At 44.8% G+C, this 15,392-nt stretch overlaps 1 protein-coding gene across 1 annotated transcript in view; it reads left to right on the plus strand.

Annotated features, from left to right (window-relative positions):
• The window catches only part of col2a1b (collagen, type II, alpha 1b), a 140,510-nt gene that overhangs the window by 108,152 nt on the left and 16,966 nt on the right, over window positions 1–15,392 (plus strand). The window contains exons 11-29 of the mRNA XM_062544951.1: window positions 111–164; window positions 1,349–1,402; window positions 2,600–2,653; window positions 2,902–2,955; window positions 3,173–3,226; window positions 3,658–3,702; window positions 4,146–4,199; window positions 5,195–5,239; window positions 5,371–5,424; window positions 9,646–9,744; window positions 9,983–10,027; window positions 10,552–10,650; window positions 11,156–11,209; window positions 11,813–11,920; window positions 12,248–12,301; window positions 13,359–13,457; window positions 13,862–13,915; window positions 14,418–14,516; window positions 15,045–15,098. Of these exons, the coding sequence (XP_062400935.1) occupies window positions 111–164; window positions 1,349–1,402; window positions 2,600–2,653; window positions 2,902–2,955; window positions 3,173–3,226; window positions 3,658–3,702; window positions 4,146–4,199; window positions 5,195–5,239; window positions 5,371–5,424; window positions 9,646–9,744; window positions 9,983–10,027; window positions 10,552–10,650; window positions 11,156–11,209; window positions 11,813–11,920; window positions 12,248–12,301; window positions 13,359–13,457; window positions 13,862–13,915; window positions 14,418–14,516; window positions 15,045–15,098 (1,233 nt within the window). The remainder of the gene's footprint in view (window positions 1–110; window positions 165–1,348; window positions 1,403–2,599; window positions 2,654–2,901; window positions 2,956–3,172; window positions 3,227–3,657; window positions 3,703–4,145; window positions 4,200–5,194; window positions 5,240–5,370; window positions 5,425–9,645; window positions 9,745–9,982; window positions 10,028–10,551; window positions 10,651–11,155; window positions 11,210–11,812; window positions 11,921–12,247; window positions 12,302–13,358; window positions 13,458–13,861; window positions 13,916–14,417; window positions 14,517–15,044; window positions 15,099–15,392) is intronic.

A 15,392-nucleotide genomic window follows, 5' to 3' on the forward strand; every position in this document is an offset into this window, starting at 1 on the left:
CTCAGTCATAGCAGCTAGGCCATGACCCTCCCATGTGTTATTGTCAGCCCTGTCCTGTCTTTAGACACCTGCCTGCTAATTCACCCTCCCCACTCTCTCTCTCTTCTCAGGGACCACAAGGTTTCCAAGGCAACCCCGGAGAGGGTGGAGAGCCCGGTTCATCTGTAAGTATCCCACAGTTTCCTCTACCTTGCCACCCCACCCCACCCCCACCCCTCCCCCATCACCAACACCCTGTTACCCCCCCCTGTGCCACGGGCCCTTTGCGGACCCCACTGTTGCCCTAATCGTCTCCCGTGGAGCTGTGATTGGCAGACTGACGCCAGGGGATGGATCAGGTGGCCCCCGAGTGCCCAGCGGGTAACCCCAGGTTACCGCATGTCCCTCCAAATCCTCGTTTGATACCTCATTACCTGCAATTAGCATCAAACCTGCCACACTGTCAGTGCTCCAGTCATCTCACCACGCAACTAACACACACCCCATACACACACACACACACACACTCTTTCCACCCTTCCCTGCTGATTCTTCTCCTCCCCATCTCCTCTCCCCACTTCCCCTCTCCTCTCTGCCCCAAATAAACAAGCTGTGCACAGAGGCATCCAGGAAACAGCTGGGCAGCACTTTCTCAGGATATGAAAGGCTTTGTTCTTCCCCAAAAGCTTAATCTACCAGCAGATCACAGTGATTTTGGATTCTTCCACTTGAACAATTACACATAATGAGTTGGAATCGTTGTTTTGGATCAGTTTATTTGTTTTCTGTGTTCGACTAATATTAATGTAGGGCTACCAGCCGCTAGACACGAGCGATCAGACTTGATAACTGATTCATTTACTTGATAACTCTTTCAGAAAGTTATCAAAACACATGTCATTTCTTAATCAAGTAGTATACTGCCTGTAGCTAAAGTGTTAGTATAAAGTAGCTAAAGTATAAGTATAACTTACAGTATAGAATAGTAGTTTCTGTGAGGCAGAGAGGAGTATGATGTATGTGTGGAATCCTCTAGAAGCTGCAGGAGTTTTGCATAGGAGCCCGTGGCCTTGGCTCCTCGGCGTCTCCTCGGCCGTGTGTGTGTGTAAAAGTGAGACGCCCTGAGGGGCTCGTAAAGAGAACAGGCTGTGCCTGTAACCCCCCCCCCCCCCCCCCTCCGCAACACTGTCCTCTACTGGCCTGGGAGGCAGCATCTGAACTCACCGTCTCTGTTTCTCTCTCTCCCACCTTCTCTCTGCTCCCCCCTCTCTCTCTCTCTCCTTCTCTATATCTTTATCTCTCTCTATCTATCCCCCTCGTTCTCTTTTCTCCTCTTCTCCCCACCCTCTCTCTCTCTCTCTCTCTGCAGGGCCCGATGGGTCCCCGTGGCCCACCTGGACCCTCTGGCAAACCCGGAGATGACGTAAGTAGCACAGGTCCTCACTGCAGAAAAAATAGCCCCGTGCAGAGAAAATAACGCTGAGTAATCTCTCCTGATGGTCTGATGATGTGTGTTTAAGTGTCGTGATTCTGTGACTACAAAGAGCTCAGATGCAGCACTGTGGAGAGCGGTGTGGCAGCTGTCTGTTTTGGTTCAAATCACACAAGTGGTTCCAAAGCATGTCGGTGTGTGTCCTTGACATGCTCCACTCACCTGCTGTGGGAATGTGTTGACTATCAAAGGCTGAGTTTGTGTGCATTTATGATCAATATTCAATCAGTAATCAATTGATGGCCTTTAATTGCTTCCACCGCCTTTGTTTAACAATAAAAGAAATCCTAAAAAGCATTCACAGGTAAACTCTCCACTGTTTTGCCTCTTGGTTGTGTGTGAAAACATCTGTAGCAGCTCAGCAGCACAGATCAAATTCTTCCTGTCTGGCAGAATAGTAATTACTGGTGACATTTCACATAATGGTCAGCCTAGCGGTCGAGACTGGTTAGTGCATTATTTGGACTCCTCTTTATTTCTTGTCCAAGAGCCATCCATATTTTCTCATGATGCCATGAATACCCCCACATTATCCCAGCCACAGTCATCTTCCCCTGCTGTAGTCCTCATCAGAGTCCTGGGAGTGCCCTCATAATCCCCCCCTCCCCCCCACACACCCATTGTCTCTGATGTCCACCATGCCGTATGTCCATCATTATAAGGGCGTAAGAGCGTATGACCACTAATTATGGCGTACTTATGCAGGGGCATCTCTGAGGTTGCTATTTGATTGGCATTATTATTGGCAGTTCAATATCTGATTAAATCATAGTGAGCGAGATCACCGTGACTCTCTTTGTGACAATGCATGGCTGCTCTTCACGTTAGAAATGTTATTTGTTTGCTACCAGGGAAATTCCTTAGGACTGTAGTTGAAGTGTCTGGCCACTAGATGGCAGAGACGTGCATCTGCAGATGCTAACATTTATGCCCACTAGGTGGTGCTATGGAGCAGTGCCTCTTCATTCTACACATTTATACTTCAGACGGATGGACAATGATTAATGTATTATTAGAAGTGGACATTCACATAGAATTATTTAGACAAATTACTTCAGTTTACCTCATCATATTTTATATTTTAACATTTGAGAATGTTTAATGTTTTCTCTTTTTATCCTCTGATAGGGTGAGGCTGGTAAACCTGGTAAATCTGGTGAGCGTGGACCTACTGGCCCTCAGGTAAGATCCCGCGTTGACGCATGATTTGCTACAGACATCTTTTAATCTAACTCCATCAGACTTTAGATTAGAGTCCGGAGTTCGTGTATTCAGTATCTGAACAACCGATAAATATTTGAAACACAAAACAGCGTTTGTGTCCTTGCTGAGTCAGTGCTTAGTCAGTCAGCAGTGGGCTGAAGTGTGATTTTCATTCCTGTTCTGTGTCTCCTTCCCTTTCTCTCTGTTCCTCTATCTCTCCATCACAGGGAGCTCGTGGATTCCCAGGAACTCCTGGACTGCCTGGAATCAAAGGACACAGAGTATGTGGACACAGTGCTTATTATATGTTTGGGATTTCTTTGTTGCTTTGCTTTGAATTTGTATATCATTATCACACAGTGATTATGTATCACCTACATAATTGTTACCATAGTTGGCTTATGTACATATGATTGACATCTTCATACATGCATTTTCATGCATGAAAAATGAATTTGACTAGATATTGACCAGAGGTGTTGTATTTCCTTTCTCCAGGGTTACCCAGGTCTTGATGGTACTAAGGGAGAACTTGGAGCCGCTGGATCCAAGGTATGTCAGCCCCCCACTACACACACACACACACACACACACACACACACACACACACACACACACACACACACACAGAACCCTGCACATCATTTTCGAATCTGTACACATTCAAGTTAATGTATATACCATATATGTACAGTACATATCCTGGGTAGATATAAGCTGGTTCTCTCCTGGTCTTTAAGGAGGTCTCCTACCTGGTCTCCTCCTGCCGTTCTTATCTGCCTCTGATGATGTGTCCCAGACACTACTTGCTACTGTCTCTTCCTGTCAGACCACTTTGGTCGCCAGACTCCGTAGCACCACACATTTCAGTTTGAGCTCATAGCTCTTTTTTACATGTTCTATTCCTCCTTTTTAGTGACTGTAATGTTCACCTTTCTCACATACAGTACAATATCTTACGTGCCTTTTTCCTCTTCCGATAGGGAGAGTCTGGTTCTCCCGGTGAGAACGGTGCCCCTGGACCCATGGTGAGTGACCAAAGCCACACCAGCAACACTCCAACCCCAGCGCTGCCCAACACTTGCCTCAGAGCCAGAAGGAAACACAAACACGGCTTTATTTTACGTACTGTACTGGAGCACCATTGACCATCAGAAAAACATCAATAAACTGAAACCTCACCACTATGTGGTGCAGACTCAGGCCAAATCTACGAGTTCTTATCTTCTCAGCCATATTCATAATTCCCCATACAGATCGATCATGCAAAAGCTAAACCAAAGACGTAAAACATTGATTAATTATTAAACATTATACATTCATTCTTCACTACTCATAAGTGATAGACAGGTGGACAGGTAGAGAGTGTAAGGCTACATGTCCTCATCAGCATCCCTAACCCTCTCCACCTCTTCCTCCTCCTCTTCCTCTCTCTTCCTCTCCCTCTCTCCTCCTCCTCCTCCTCCTCCAGGGCCCTCGTGGTCTCCCCGGTGAGAGAGGCCGTCCCGGACCCTCTGGCAATGCTGTAAGTACCACTCCTCTGGCCCCACAGTCACCCCAGAAGCATCCACTCACTATCTCTCTCCATCTCTCTCACACACACACACACACACACACACACACACACACACACACACACACACACACACACACACACACACACACACATACACAAACACGCACACACACATACACACTCCCCCACTCATGACCTCACTCTGTCTCCCCACACTCTCTCTCCATCACTCCCTCCTTCCCTCACTCAGACACACACACACACACACACACACACACACACACACACACACACACACACTCAGCTGCCGCCCTGCATGATCTCTCCTTTTTTACTGTGCAGTGAGGTTATGTAACCACGTTAAAAACGGACCCCAACTGATCACAGCATCTGTTGGACTGCTCATTCCCCTCCAACCAGAGCTGGCTCATTTGTGGATCGTTGTGTGTTGTAGTTGTCATTAGTAGTGTGTTTTCATTTTTGTATCACAGTATGTCGCAGTTGTGATTAGTAGTGTGTTTTCACAACTGTTAATACCAAGACACATTTTACATTTTTCAACATTTTACAAGTTACATTTTCTCAAAGCACACACATTTTCATAACAACAGTCACATAACTTTTTTTGGAAAGACCTTGGCTTTGTGAATGGCTTTATGTAAATGTAACATATTATTACTATTATTATTATATTACAACCACAGCTATCTAACCACAGACAGTCAGTGAGAATTAAACTGGAGTACACAGTTCACATTGCACATTGATAAGTGAATGAACAGTGTTTACAATTACAAGAAAAGTGCACATCTTTTTAGAGCTGAAACAGAGCTATGGGGAACTGATAGTGTCAGCTATCAGGAACAACTGTAAAAGTTATTATAGGCTTGTTAATTTTTACAATTTCAAATAGACGTGAGTTTTCTACCTCAGTCATAACTGATTGTATTTGAGCCTGTTTTGGGTGGTTGGCTGACCGTTCATGCTTTGTTTTTCCCCAACAGGGTGCTCGCGGAAATGACGGTTTGCCCGGCCCTGCTGGTCCTCCTGTAAGTAGCTTTAGAGATTGTTTGTATTGAATATTATTCAAGAGTTTTACCCAACTGTTCTCCTATACAGGTAGATAGTGAATGGGGCTGGTTAACTGATGTCTCTCTCCCTCTCCCTCATCTCTGTGCAGGGCCCAGTTGGTCCATCTGGAGCTCCTGGCTTCCCCGGCTCCCCTGGTTCTAAGGTATGTCCTGCTTTCTCTTATCTCTCCTTTTCTTGTTGTTCTTTTTTTTTCTTTTTTCCCCCCTTCTCTGTCTCTATCTTTGACCCTGTCCACTGTCCAGATTCAGAGATTGGTACAGTAAGTGTGTATTAGTGAGAGAGTGAACTGGCATAGTTGTGTTGATTACCGTATCAAGGTGGAGTCAGGGAGAATGATACTGTGTTTGTTTGTTTATCTTCAAAAAAGCTGACTTAGCATTTCTATACTAAAAAGGTGGCACAGAGCACTTAAAATGGCGGATGACCCAAATCCTAGGATTTTTTCGGAGAGAAAAGATTGTGGAGGAAGGAAAATGAGTGAGAGAAAAGACTGTGGATGAAAGAAAGTGAGTGAGTGAAATTGGAGAGGAAAGCTCAGAGACTTGCTCCCAGCTGCCATCTGTGTGGAAAATTAGAAGGAGGGGAGGACCCCTCCCTTTTCCTTTCCTGCTTTATTCTATTTCTCTCTCTCTCTCTCTTCTCTCTCTCTCTATTATTCTCTCCCTCTGTCTTTTTCTCTCTTTCTCTCTCTCTCTCTCCCTCTATTCTCCTATCTCTCTGTCTTTCTCCTACTTTCTTTTTCTCTGTATCTCTCTATTATCCTCTTTCTTTCTCTCTCTCTCTCTCTCTCTCTCTCTCTCTCTCTCTCTCTCTATTATCATCCCCCCCCCTCTCTCTCTCTCTCCTTCGTCCCCTGAGTGAGCAAGTGAGCGTGTTTGGGACTGATTTATCCTCTCTGAACGGTTCATGGGCAGTGGAGGCCTCCGGCGCTGGCGGTTGCTCTGAGAGCAGGCCGAATCATCCAGGAATTAACGTGCGGCCGACACGAGCTGAGCACCGCCACCCACAGACAGTCTACCACACACTAATGGCTACATGAAAGTTCCAAAGCTGCCGTGGTTTCTGTTTCTTCCCTTTCTTCTGCGGGTGGTTTTGTGTGTGTGTGTGTGTATGTGTGTGTCTGTGTGTGTCTGTGTGTGTGTGCCTGTGTGTGTGTGTGTGTGTCTGTGTGTGTGTGTGTGTGTGTGTGTGTGTGTGTGGGTACGTATTATATTTTGGCCATTTGTATGTTATTGAATGTGTGAATGTGTCAGCTACTTAGTCTTTCTAACTATGTTTGTCTGTTTTAGTGTGTGTGCTAGAGCCCATGCGTGCTCTGACTATAGAATGTGAATTTGATAGTTTTGGCCCCGTTTGTATAGTAAATGTGTTTTATACAGTTTTCTGTCAGGTTGGTAGTCTCTAGATACTGTATGTGTGTGTGTTTGTGTGTGTGTGTGTGTGTGTGTGTGTGTGTGTGTGTGTGTGTGTGTGTGTGTGTGTGTGTGTGAGTGTGTTGGCTACAGTATGTGCGTATGTGTGCATACGTGGTGATACGTTCATGGCTCCATCTGGTAAACTCCTCCGTGCTGCTGTGCTACTGCTGAGGGGGAGAGTGGCCTTGAAGGGAGGCAGAGATAACTGTGTGTGAAATGGTGTGTACTTCCATCAGACCATAAACACTTGAGAAAGTGGATCATAGGGTCTGCTAAACGCTGCATTTGATACTCACGTCCCCTCTGTGGAATACACACACACACACACACACACACACACACACACACACATCTAAACACTCATACTGACATTAATGGACACGCACACACACACACATACACACACGCATCTCCTCTCTTCTCCAACATTTTGTGTCCATCTTTTTATCCACTCCCCACTCCATTATTATGTTGTCATGACAACCTCTTACACTCTTATGTCCAGAGGCCTCTTTGATAAGGTGGGGACTGTCTCCACGTTGCTGTTCAGAGTGACACCCTCCCCATCACATTTTAGCACGACTCAGCTGTCATGGATGCCCTCTCCTTTCCCTTTTGCTATATCAGATTAAGCCTATTTTTATTTGTTTGTTTTTAGAAGTCCTAAAAACCATCCCATATGCAGTCAGTCAGTTCCATCCCCAGAGTCTATGCCCAATTATATTAAATCTAAGATGTAAAATGTAATACTAAATATTTATTAGGATACATGTCAGCATGCTTGTATTTTGCATCATCATTTTTGTTTACATTGGTAGGCTTTTGCCCAACTGAATTGAATTGAAATATATAGTGTACGATGTCAACAGAGCACATACATTTCGTGTTAGTGTCTTACGATGAACAGATTCCAGACCAGTTCAGTGTTGAAGGTAATCAGTGGTTACACTTGGCGTATCAAATGACCTTTGTGATTTACTGCATAGTACTGTAGTTGCAACTTGTGACGCTAGTCGGTGTAATTATGGTGGTTCTTCAGTGCATAATTATAGTAATAGCTTTTTTCTAATTTTTATCTTGTAAAATGAGCCATAAAAATTACACCGTGCATTTAGTTGTCAAGTTGATGAAAGCGACTTTACACTTTGTGCCTAGAGACAGTTCACCGACAAGTATCACATTTGTTTCTCTAACAGGTGCTTTTTTTAGTCTAGTTTGTATGAAGAGAAAACTCAGCAGAGTTTCAAGAAGCCTGTGCCTCAACAAAGAGCAATTTGAAGTATGCATACCATGGCCATTGCCAGAAGCACTGAGCTCCCCCCTGTGGACACATTGTGTAAATGTTTATAGTACAGTACACATAGCATTGCAAATCCTTTTGTAGTGGCCAGGCAATGATTGAAATGCATACATGTCATCACCCCACTATGTCGTAAACCACACACTAAAAATCATATCAGGCACTGACAGAACGGAATGTCATTCATATCTCTTCTGATGGCGATGACCTCACCGTGTGTTTAGAACTTGCCTTGGCTGAGATCTGTTGAGGGTGGAGCGAGTGTTGACTCGTGTGACTCAGAGTGTGTGTTGGCCTCATTCCCCTCGCGAGCGTAAAAGCGGCTGGAACGTGTTTAGTATTTGGCACAGGCTATGGCACTTTTGAGATAAACTGCAATAAAATGTTTTTTTATGACCAGCGCAAAGTAACTTTGTCACTCCACGTTGATGGAGGTTTTTTTTTGTTTTGTTTTTTGAGAGCATGCCAATCTCTTGTAAAGAGTTTGTTTCAAATTAGTCCTCTGGTGCTTTTATTCAGTGCTGAGGTGTATTTGATTTCAAGTCCTTACCACACTCATGTGGTCAATATAAAGGAGAGTTTTCTCCCGTCTCAGTTACACAACGGCATTTTCCTGCTTTTCTAAAACGTTATTTCTCTATTCAACTTTCCATTTTCTGAGGCATCTCGTATTCCCGATCTCCATGAATAGTGTCTATCGACTCATGGCCGACGTCCTGCTGTGTCCAGGCCTCAGCTATTGTGGCCAGGGTCAACCAGTGATAACCTTTTGGCTGCGGATAATTGGATGGCATTTAAAGCTGAAAGGCCCATTTTATGCCTAGTCCGAGGACATCTAAAATTAGATCTGCATTAAGAGCAGCCTTTAAATACTGAAGGCTGTCTCTCTCTCTCTCTCTCTCTCTCTCTCTCTCTCTCTCTCTCTCTCTCTCTCTCTCTCTCATTCTCTCTCTCTCTCTCTCTCTCTCTGAAGTGGCCCATTGGAGCGCAAGTCATCACGAGCATCATTATCAATCAATATTAGCTTGCTGGTAATTTGCTGGGAGCAGCAGGCGCTCTTGCCCAAAGGGAGTGAAATGAGTTTGGTTATTGATGGGCTGATGAAGGGTGGCGCCTGTGCAGCTGCACGGCAACATGGCCGCCTTCTCCGCCATTTCTGGGTCCTCATTCCCCTGTGCAAACGGAAGATTAAACTCTCTTTCTCCACATCCTCATCTGTATTCCGATGCAGACCGTTTGGGAGTCTTGAAGTGATCAGCTAGTAGCTCCTGTGCAGTCAGTCAATCATTCAGTCAGTCAGTCAGTAGGGCAGAGGCTCTTGCGTCCCTCAGCTACATTTACTTTTGTTCCCACAACCAATTTGGTGCCCACCTTAAATCTCTCTCTCTCCCTCTCTCTCTGTCTCTCTCTCTTTCCCCTTTTATTTCTCATTGTCCTCACATGGTCTCACTCTCTCTGTCTCTCTCTCCCTTTGTATTTCTCATGGTCCTCACGTTGTCTCACTCTCTCTCTATCTCTGTCTCTCTCTCCCCTTGTATTTCTCATGGTCCTCACGTTGTCTCACTCTCTCTCTATCTCTGTCTCTCTCTCCCCTTTGTATTTCTCATTGTCCTCACGTTGTCTCTCTGTCCCCCCATCTGCTCTGCAGGGTGAGGCTGGCCCCACTGGCGCTCGTGGACCTGAGGGAGCCCAGGGTCCCCGCGGAGAGTCTGGAACCCCCGGATCTCCCGGCCCCTCCGGAGCTGGCGTAAGTACCTCTGCAAACCAAACAGCCCTGTCCTACAGACTCCAACACCAGCTGTAGATTTGGTTACGTGAGATATATGTGTGAGCCCACTGAGATTAGTCCACTGGGCCACCTCCATTGGCTACGTGAAGATGAATTTAGATCAGACAAAGTTCAATGGAAATTCACTTATATAGAGGGTAGGATTGAGTAGGATGTCAATTAAAATTGATCTGTATCTTGTCTCTCCCATCTATAGGGCAACCCCGGTACTGATGGTATCCCTGGAGCTAAAGGATCTGCTGTAAGTAAAGCCTATTAGTTGAAACTCCTTTTTCCATGTCATCCATTCCATATTCTTGGTCTTCTCTGTTAAATTTTGCCTTGATTTAGTTCATTCACACCACATACTGTAGGTTTGAAAAACACTTTTAATCAGTTTGAAACTTGAGAGTATGTTAAAATATTCTGAATGTAGCTTACTCATCACCATAGACCATTTATGTTTAGAAGTATATCCCATACCAAGTAGTTTTACAGTATTACAAGTAGTTCAATGCATATGTAAGGAAAACAAATTGCTAATTTGCCATTACACTGTAGTTTATCAAGACCATCTTAGAGCATAGTGCCCTACAATCATTGTTGAAGAACAAGACCTCAGTTTCAGCACTGTCCTGTCAGTCAAACTGTAATCTTGATGGTTATGACCTGATAGACTCAGACTTCAGGTTCTGAGATTCTTCAGTTCCCTAAAGGACTGTATCACCTGTGCTGTGACAGTAGGATGGTGACTGACCCTGTGTCCCTCTCTGCCTCCCTCTATAGGGCGCTCCCGGTATTGCTGGTGCCCCTGGCTTCCCTGGACCCCGTGGACCTCCAGGACCCCAGGGTGCCACTGGACCTCTTGGGCCAAAGGGCATGTCTGTAAGTCAGCTCACAGTATCAGCAACACGCCTCAAATAGACCCTTTCAATCAGTTGCTAGAGGGTCTCCAGTTGAAACGTTCAATACCAACGCAGATACTTTGAAATGAAAACAAATCGGACTTTAGCGTAATACTCTACAAAATGTCGACTTGATTTTTTACACCTTATGTTTGTCACCAAGTTACCATTAGATTTTTTCTCTGCCACTGGAAATCCCTTAGGAGTGCACATGTTTGTTATGCAATTAGCACATTAGCATGTTAGCATTTAATATTCCCAGAAGAGTTGTATACCATTTGGGTAGGTTGTGTGACCTGTAGGAACACAGACTGAATGCATGTTATAATATTCATTTGTGTTTGGAATATTTTGTTGTTATGAAATTGACTGCCATAATTCTGTTATGATTTTCAGTGTATCTGTTTCGCACCTTCAGCCCATCATGTTGATTAGTTATAGGTGGCCTGTACTGACTGTTGTTTTTCTGCTCTGCCATCCCCTAGGGTGACCCCGGTATCGCAGGGTTCAAGGGTGAGGCTGGACCCAAAGGAGAGCTTGTGAGTTCAGCATTCAAGATTTTCAACATACTAATAGAGATCCTCTTGTCCGTGTTGTATTGTACTCCAATGTATTAATTATAAAGATGCTTTCTTGAATATCAGGTTGAATATCAGATGTAGAATGCACCTTTATCAATTGAGTCAGGGCCCTTGCTTCACCAGAGATAGATGTTATCCTCCATCGTAATTTTAGCTATGTGTTACTGAAGAGTTTTGGACTAAGGTGTCTCATTATCGTCAAGTTTCTCATTTTTGTAAGGTCAATGTAGCAGGTCATGCTTAAGCCAGCAGGGGTCACTGTACAATAACAAAGATTCAGTCAAGTTCAAAAATAAGTTTACAGACCTCTGCATGGCCATATCTGGTGCCACTTAAGATAAACAGAATCTTATTTTGCACATCATTAGTTCGTGGCAGTCGTAGCAGTTCAATTATATTTCGGCATATGTAAATGCATAACCATATTCAAGACCTAATTAAATGTGATTGTTAGCGGGCATCTCACTGCCTGGTTGAGCTCACCTGAAAAGCACAGTATTTTGTAATGAGCACAACAATAACAGTGCATCTCTGTTGTCCCCCTCTCCCCCCCATCCCTAGGGACGTGCTGGGCCCCAAGGTCCCCTTGGTCCCGCTGGAGAGGAAGGAAAGAGAGGTCCCCGCGGAGAGCCTGGTGCTGCTGGGCCCCTCGGACCTCCCGGAGAGAGAGTGAGTTCCACTACTAGATTATTACCCTCTAAAGTGCCCATCGGCATGGCTACATCACACCTACTGTGTATGAAGCAGATGTCTGGTCATCCTATTGAAAGGCTAACATTATACTGACTTTCATTGGAAGTGCAAAGTGTTGCATTCACATTCTAAAAGCAAAAACATAGCTCATCTTAAAGTGTTGTTACTTTGTAATAATCATCAGAATCAGAATTATTTTCATTTGGCCAAGTACTGTAGCTTGGTTCCCGACTGAAGTAGAAGTAGTGTACCTGAAAGTGTTTCTAACTTGTCTGATCATTGTCTCTGTGTTGTTTTTTATAGGGCGCTCCTGGTAACCGTGGTTTCCCTGGTCAGGATGGTCTGGCTGGTCCCAAGGTAACAATCTCCATGACAGCATGCAGTATTATGTTCCCATGGGAACTCATTACAGTGACTAGGGGCAAACTGCAGTGATGGCGGGCCTGGCGTAAAGCAGGAAGCAGCTATCTAGTGGTGGGCATGAGCCACCAGACAGAGTCAGACTACACGGCGACAATACAATCAGCATTCAGGAGATGCACTGTGCAACACAAAGTCATCTGAGATACTTTTGCAGTGCTAATTTCACATTTACTCATACTCACCGGGGTGTCCTGAAGCACAAAGTAGCTGTTTGTGTTTGAAAGAGTCTCCATTTGAATGCAGTCGGGGGGAAAGGCATATTTTCTGGTAGTTAATTGCTGACTCTTTGGCAAATGACTTTCTAAATCGCTGATCTGTTCCAATCTATTTCCAGATAACACGCCGAAATGTCCCATTTGCCAGCTCAAAGTAGATTTGTTTATTATTCAAAACACTCCCATTCTGACTTCTTTGCTGGTCAGGATGATTTGAACAGAGATATTTCAAAGAGACCATGCCCACTTTGATGGGCTTCTTCCTTATTTGTTGTGAATACAAAATGATGGGCCCAACTGCCTCTCGCAATCATGATAAACTGACACCAGATGGCAGTGTGATGACTCTCATCAGTTGAGCCGGTGATGGCCAAGGCTTTGAATTATAAATGACTCCGTAGTAGTCATTCTAATAGAACAATGATTATGGCAGAATTTAGACTTTCCCCATCTGTCCTAATTTTTTGACGCTCAATTTCCACCAATCGTTTAATTATTTCTTAGTTGGGCATTAAGAATTTTTAAGAAGATGTACAATATTAATCAATTGAACTTTAGGGGGGAAAAAATATGAACACCCACAAAATCCTTCATTTTCCCTATTACCTTTTGGTCTTTTTATTGGGTCTGATAACCATTGATCAGCAGGACTTGTCGTATCCAAGTGACATGTAGTTTAGAATCACCATCCAATAATGCAGCTACCATGACTGATGCATACTGTACTGTATATCTGACTAACCCCCCCACCCCCCTCCCTCCCCATCGTATCCTAGGGTGCCCCTGGTGAGAGAGGACCTGCTGGAGTGTCTGGACCTAAGGGCGCTGGTGGTGACCCTGGTCGTCCCGGAGAGCCTGGTCTTCCTGGAGCCAGAGTAAGTTATCCATCCCCGCTCGTGCACAGACACAACTTACTTATCTATTAGCGGTGGTGGGGTTATGGCGCTATCATCAGGCTATTTCATATTATTTTAATTGGTTGTTTTACTGTTATTGACGCCCTTACCATGTGAATGTATTGCTAATCGTTATTGTTTAGTGTTATTATAATGTGAGCCACTTTGGATAAAAGTGTCCATAATCATAACCATAAAAGTGTGTTAGACCAGGCTACACTGTGTGGCTGTGTGTTATCGTTTCGCAACAATTTTACGCGACTCTATTTAGCATTTAACTGCTGCTCTGCTATTTGAAGTAACCCATGGTCTGACATAAGTTGCCTGAAGAGATGGCCGTTTGTGTTCCGGAAGTAATGAAGCCCTCTCTCCTCCCACTGTAGGGTCTCACTGGTCGCCCTGGTGATGCCGGTCCTCAGGGAAAAGTTGGCCCCGCTGTAAGTATGAGGATGTGTTTTGTGCCTCTTCATAAGATGACTAAGAGGTGTTGAGCTGGGGACAATGATGCTGCTGCCTCTTTACAATAGAGAGGCTGAGATTATTCACGGCATGATTCTCCCAATAAGACTTTTGTCATTGTGCTCTATAGCAATGTCGGAACGAGATTTTCCATCAGAGTAGAATGCTATGAACTGTGTGTTATACGTCAGAGTGTCATTGTTAGATGATAGTTATGCTATTTCAGAGTGACAAAGTGGATGCACTCAAAAACAACTCAGTCAGGCTAGGGGATGATGAGATATTTTTTAATGTTCCCTCTGTCTACAGACTAATAGGCTCTTGTTAGCATCATACCAGACAGTTTGTGACCCCCCACTCCCTCAGCACCCCCCCCCCACACACACACACACACACACAACCACACACACACACACACACACACACACACACACACGCACACACACTCATCACTTTGCCTGTCCGTCTGTGTGTCTTTAGGGCGCTGCTGGTGAGGACGGTCGCCCTGGTCCTCCTGGCCCTCAGGGAGCCCGTGGTCAGCCTGGTGTGATGGGATTCCCCGGCCCCAAGGGAGCCACTGTAAGCAGCGGTCACTGCATGTCATGTCACATCACGCGTGTGCCTGTCTGTCTGTCTGTCTGTCTGTCTGTCTGTCTGTCCAACTGTCTGTCTGTCCAACTGTCTGTCTGTCTTTCTGTCTAGTGGAGCTGACAGGGCTGTCAGCCTTACTTGGTTATTTTTGTTTGTCTGTCTGTGAGTGTGTGTGTGTGTGTGTGTGTGTGTGTGTGTGTGTGTGTGTGTGTGTCTGTGTCTGTGTCTGTGTCTGTGTCTGTGTCTGTGTGTGTGTGTGTGTGTGTGTGTGTGTGTGTCTGTGTGTGTGCGTGTGTGTGTGTGTGTGTGTGTGTGTGTGTGTGTGTGTGTGTGTTGTCTCAGTGTCTGCTGTTTGCTTTTTATTTGTTTGTCTTTTTTAGTGTTTGCTTGCTGTTTCCTTGTTTGCGTTGTGTGTTTGTGTGCGTGCGTACGCACGCGCGTGTGTGTGTGTGTGTGCGCCTGTATTGTGTTGTGTTGTGTTTATGTATAAGCCTCACTTCTGTTGTCTCTCTACAGGGAGAGGGAGGAAAGGCTGGAGAGAAAGGATCCGGCGGTGCTCCTGGTCTGAGAGTGAGTCTTTCATTTTGTTCAGTAATAAATCTCTCCACGTAGGTGCCTCAGTATAATCTCTCACCAGAACTCATTTCATGAATCTTTTAAAAGGCTTCAAATGAGGATACCAGGAGTATTAGATGTTTTTCTATGGAGATTTGGAATCATTTCAGGACCTCGAGAACATTTTGGAACCATAATTATATTGCCACTGATACAGGACAGGTTGTTTTTACCGCCAGACGGCATGAACCGTGAACACCATATCAATTAGTCAGAGTCTATGACACATTCAGCCGAATGATGAATATT

This window comes from Sardina pilchardus, chromosome 9, assembly GCF_963854185.1.
Source record: "Sardina pilchardus chromosome 9, fSarPil1.1, whole genome shotgun sequence".
NCBI lineage: Eukaryota > Metazoa > Chordata > Actinopteri > Clupeiformes > Clupeidae > Sardina > Sardina pilchardus.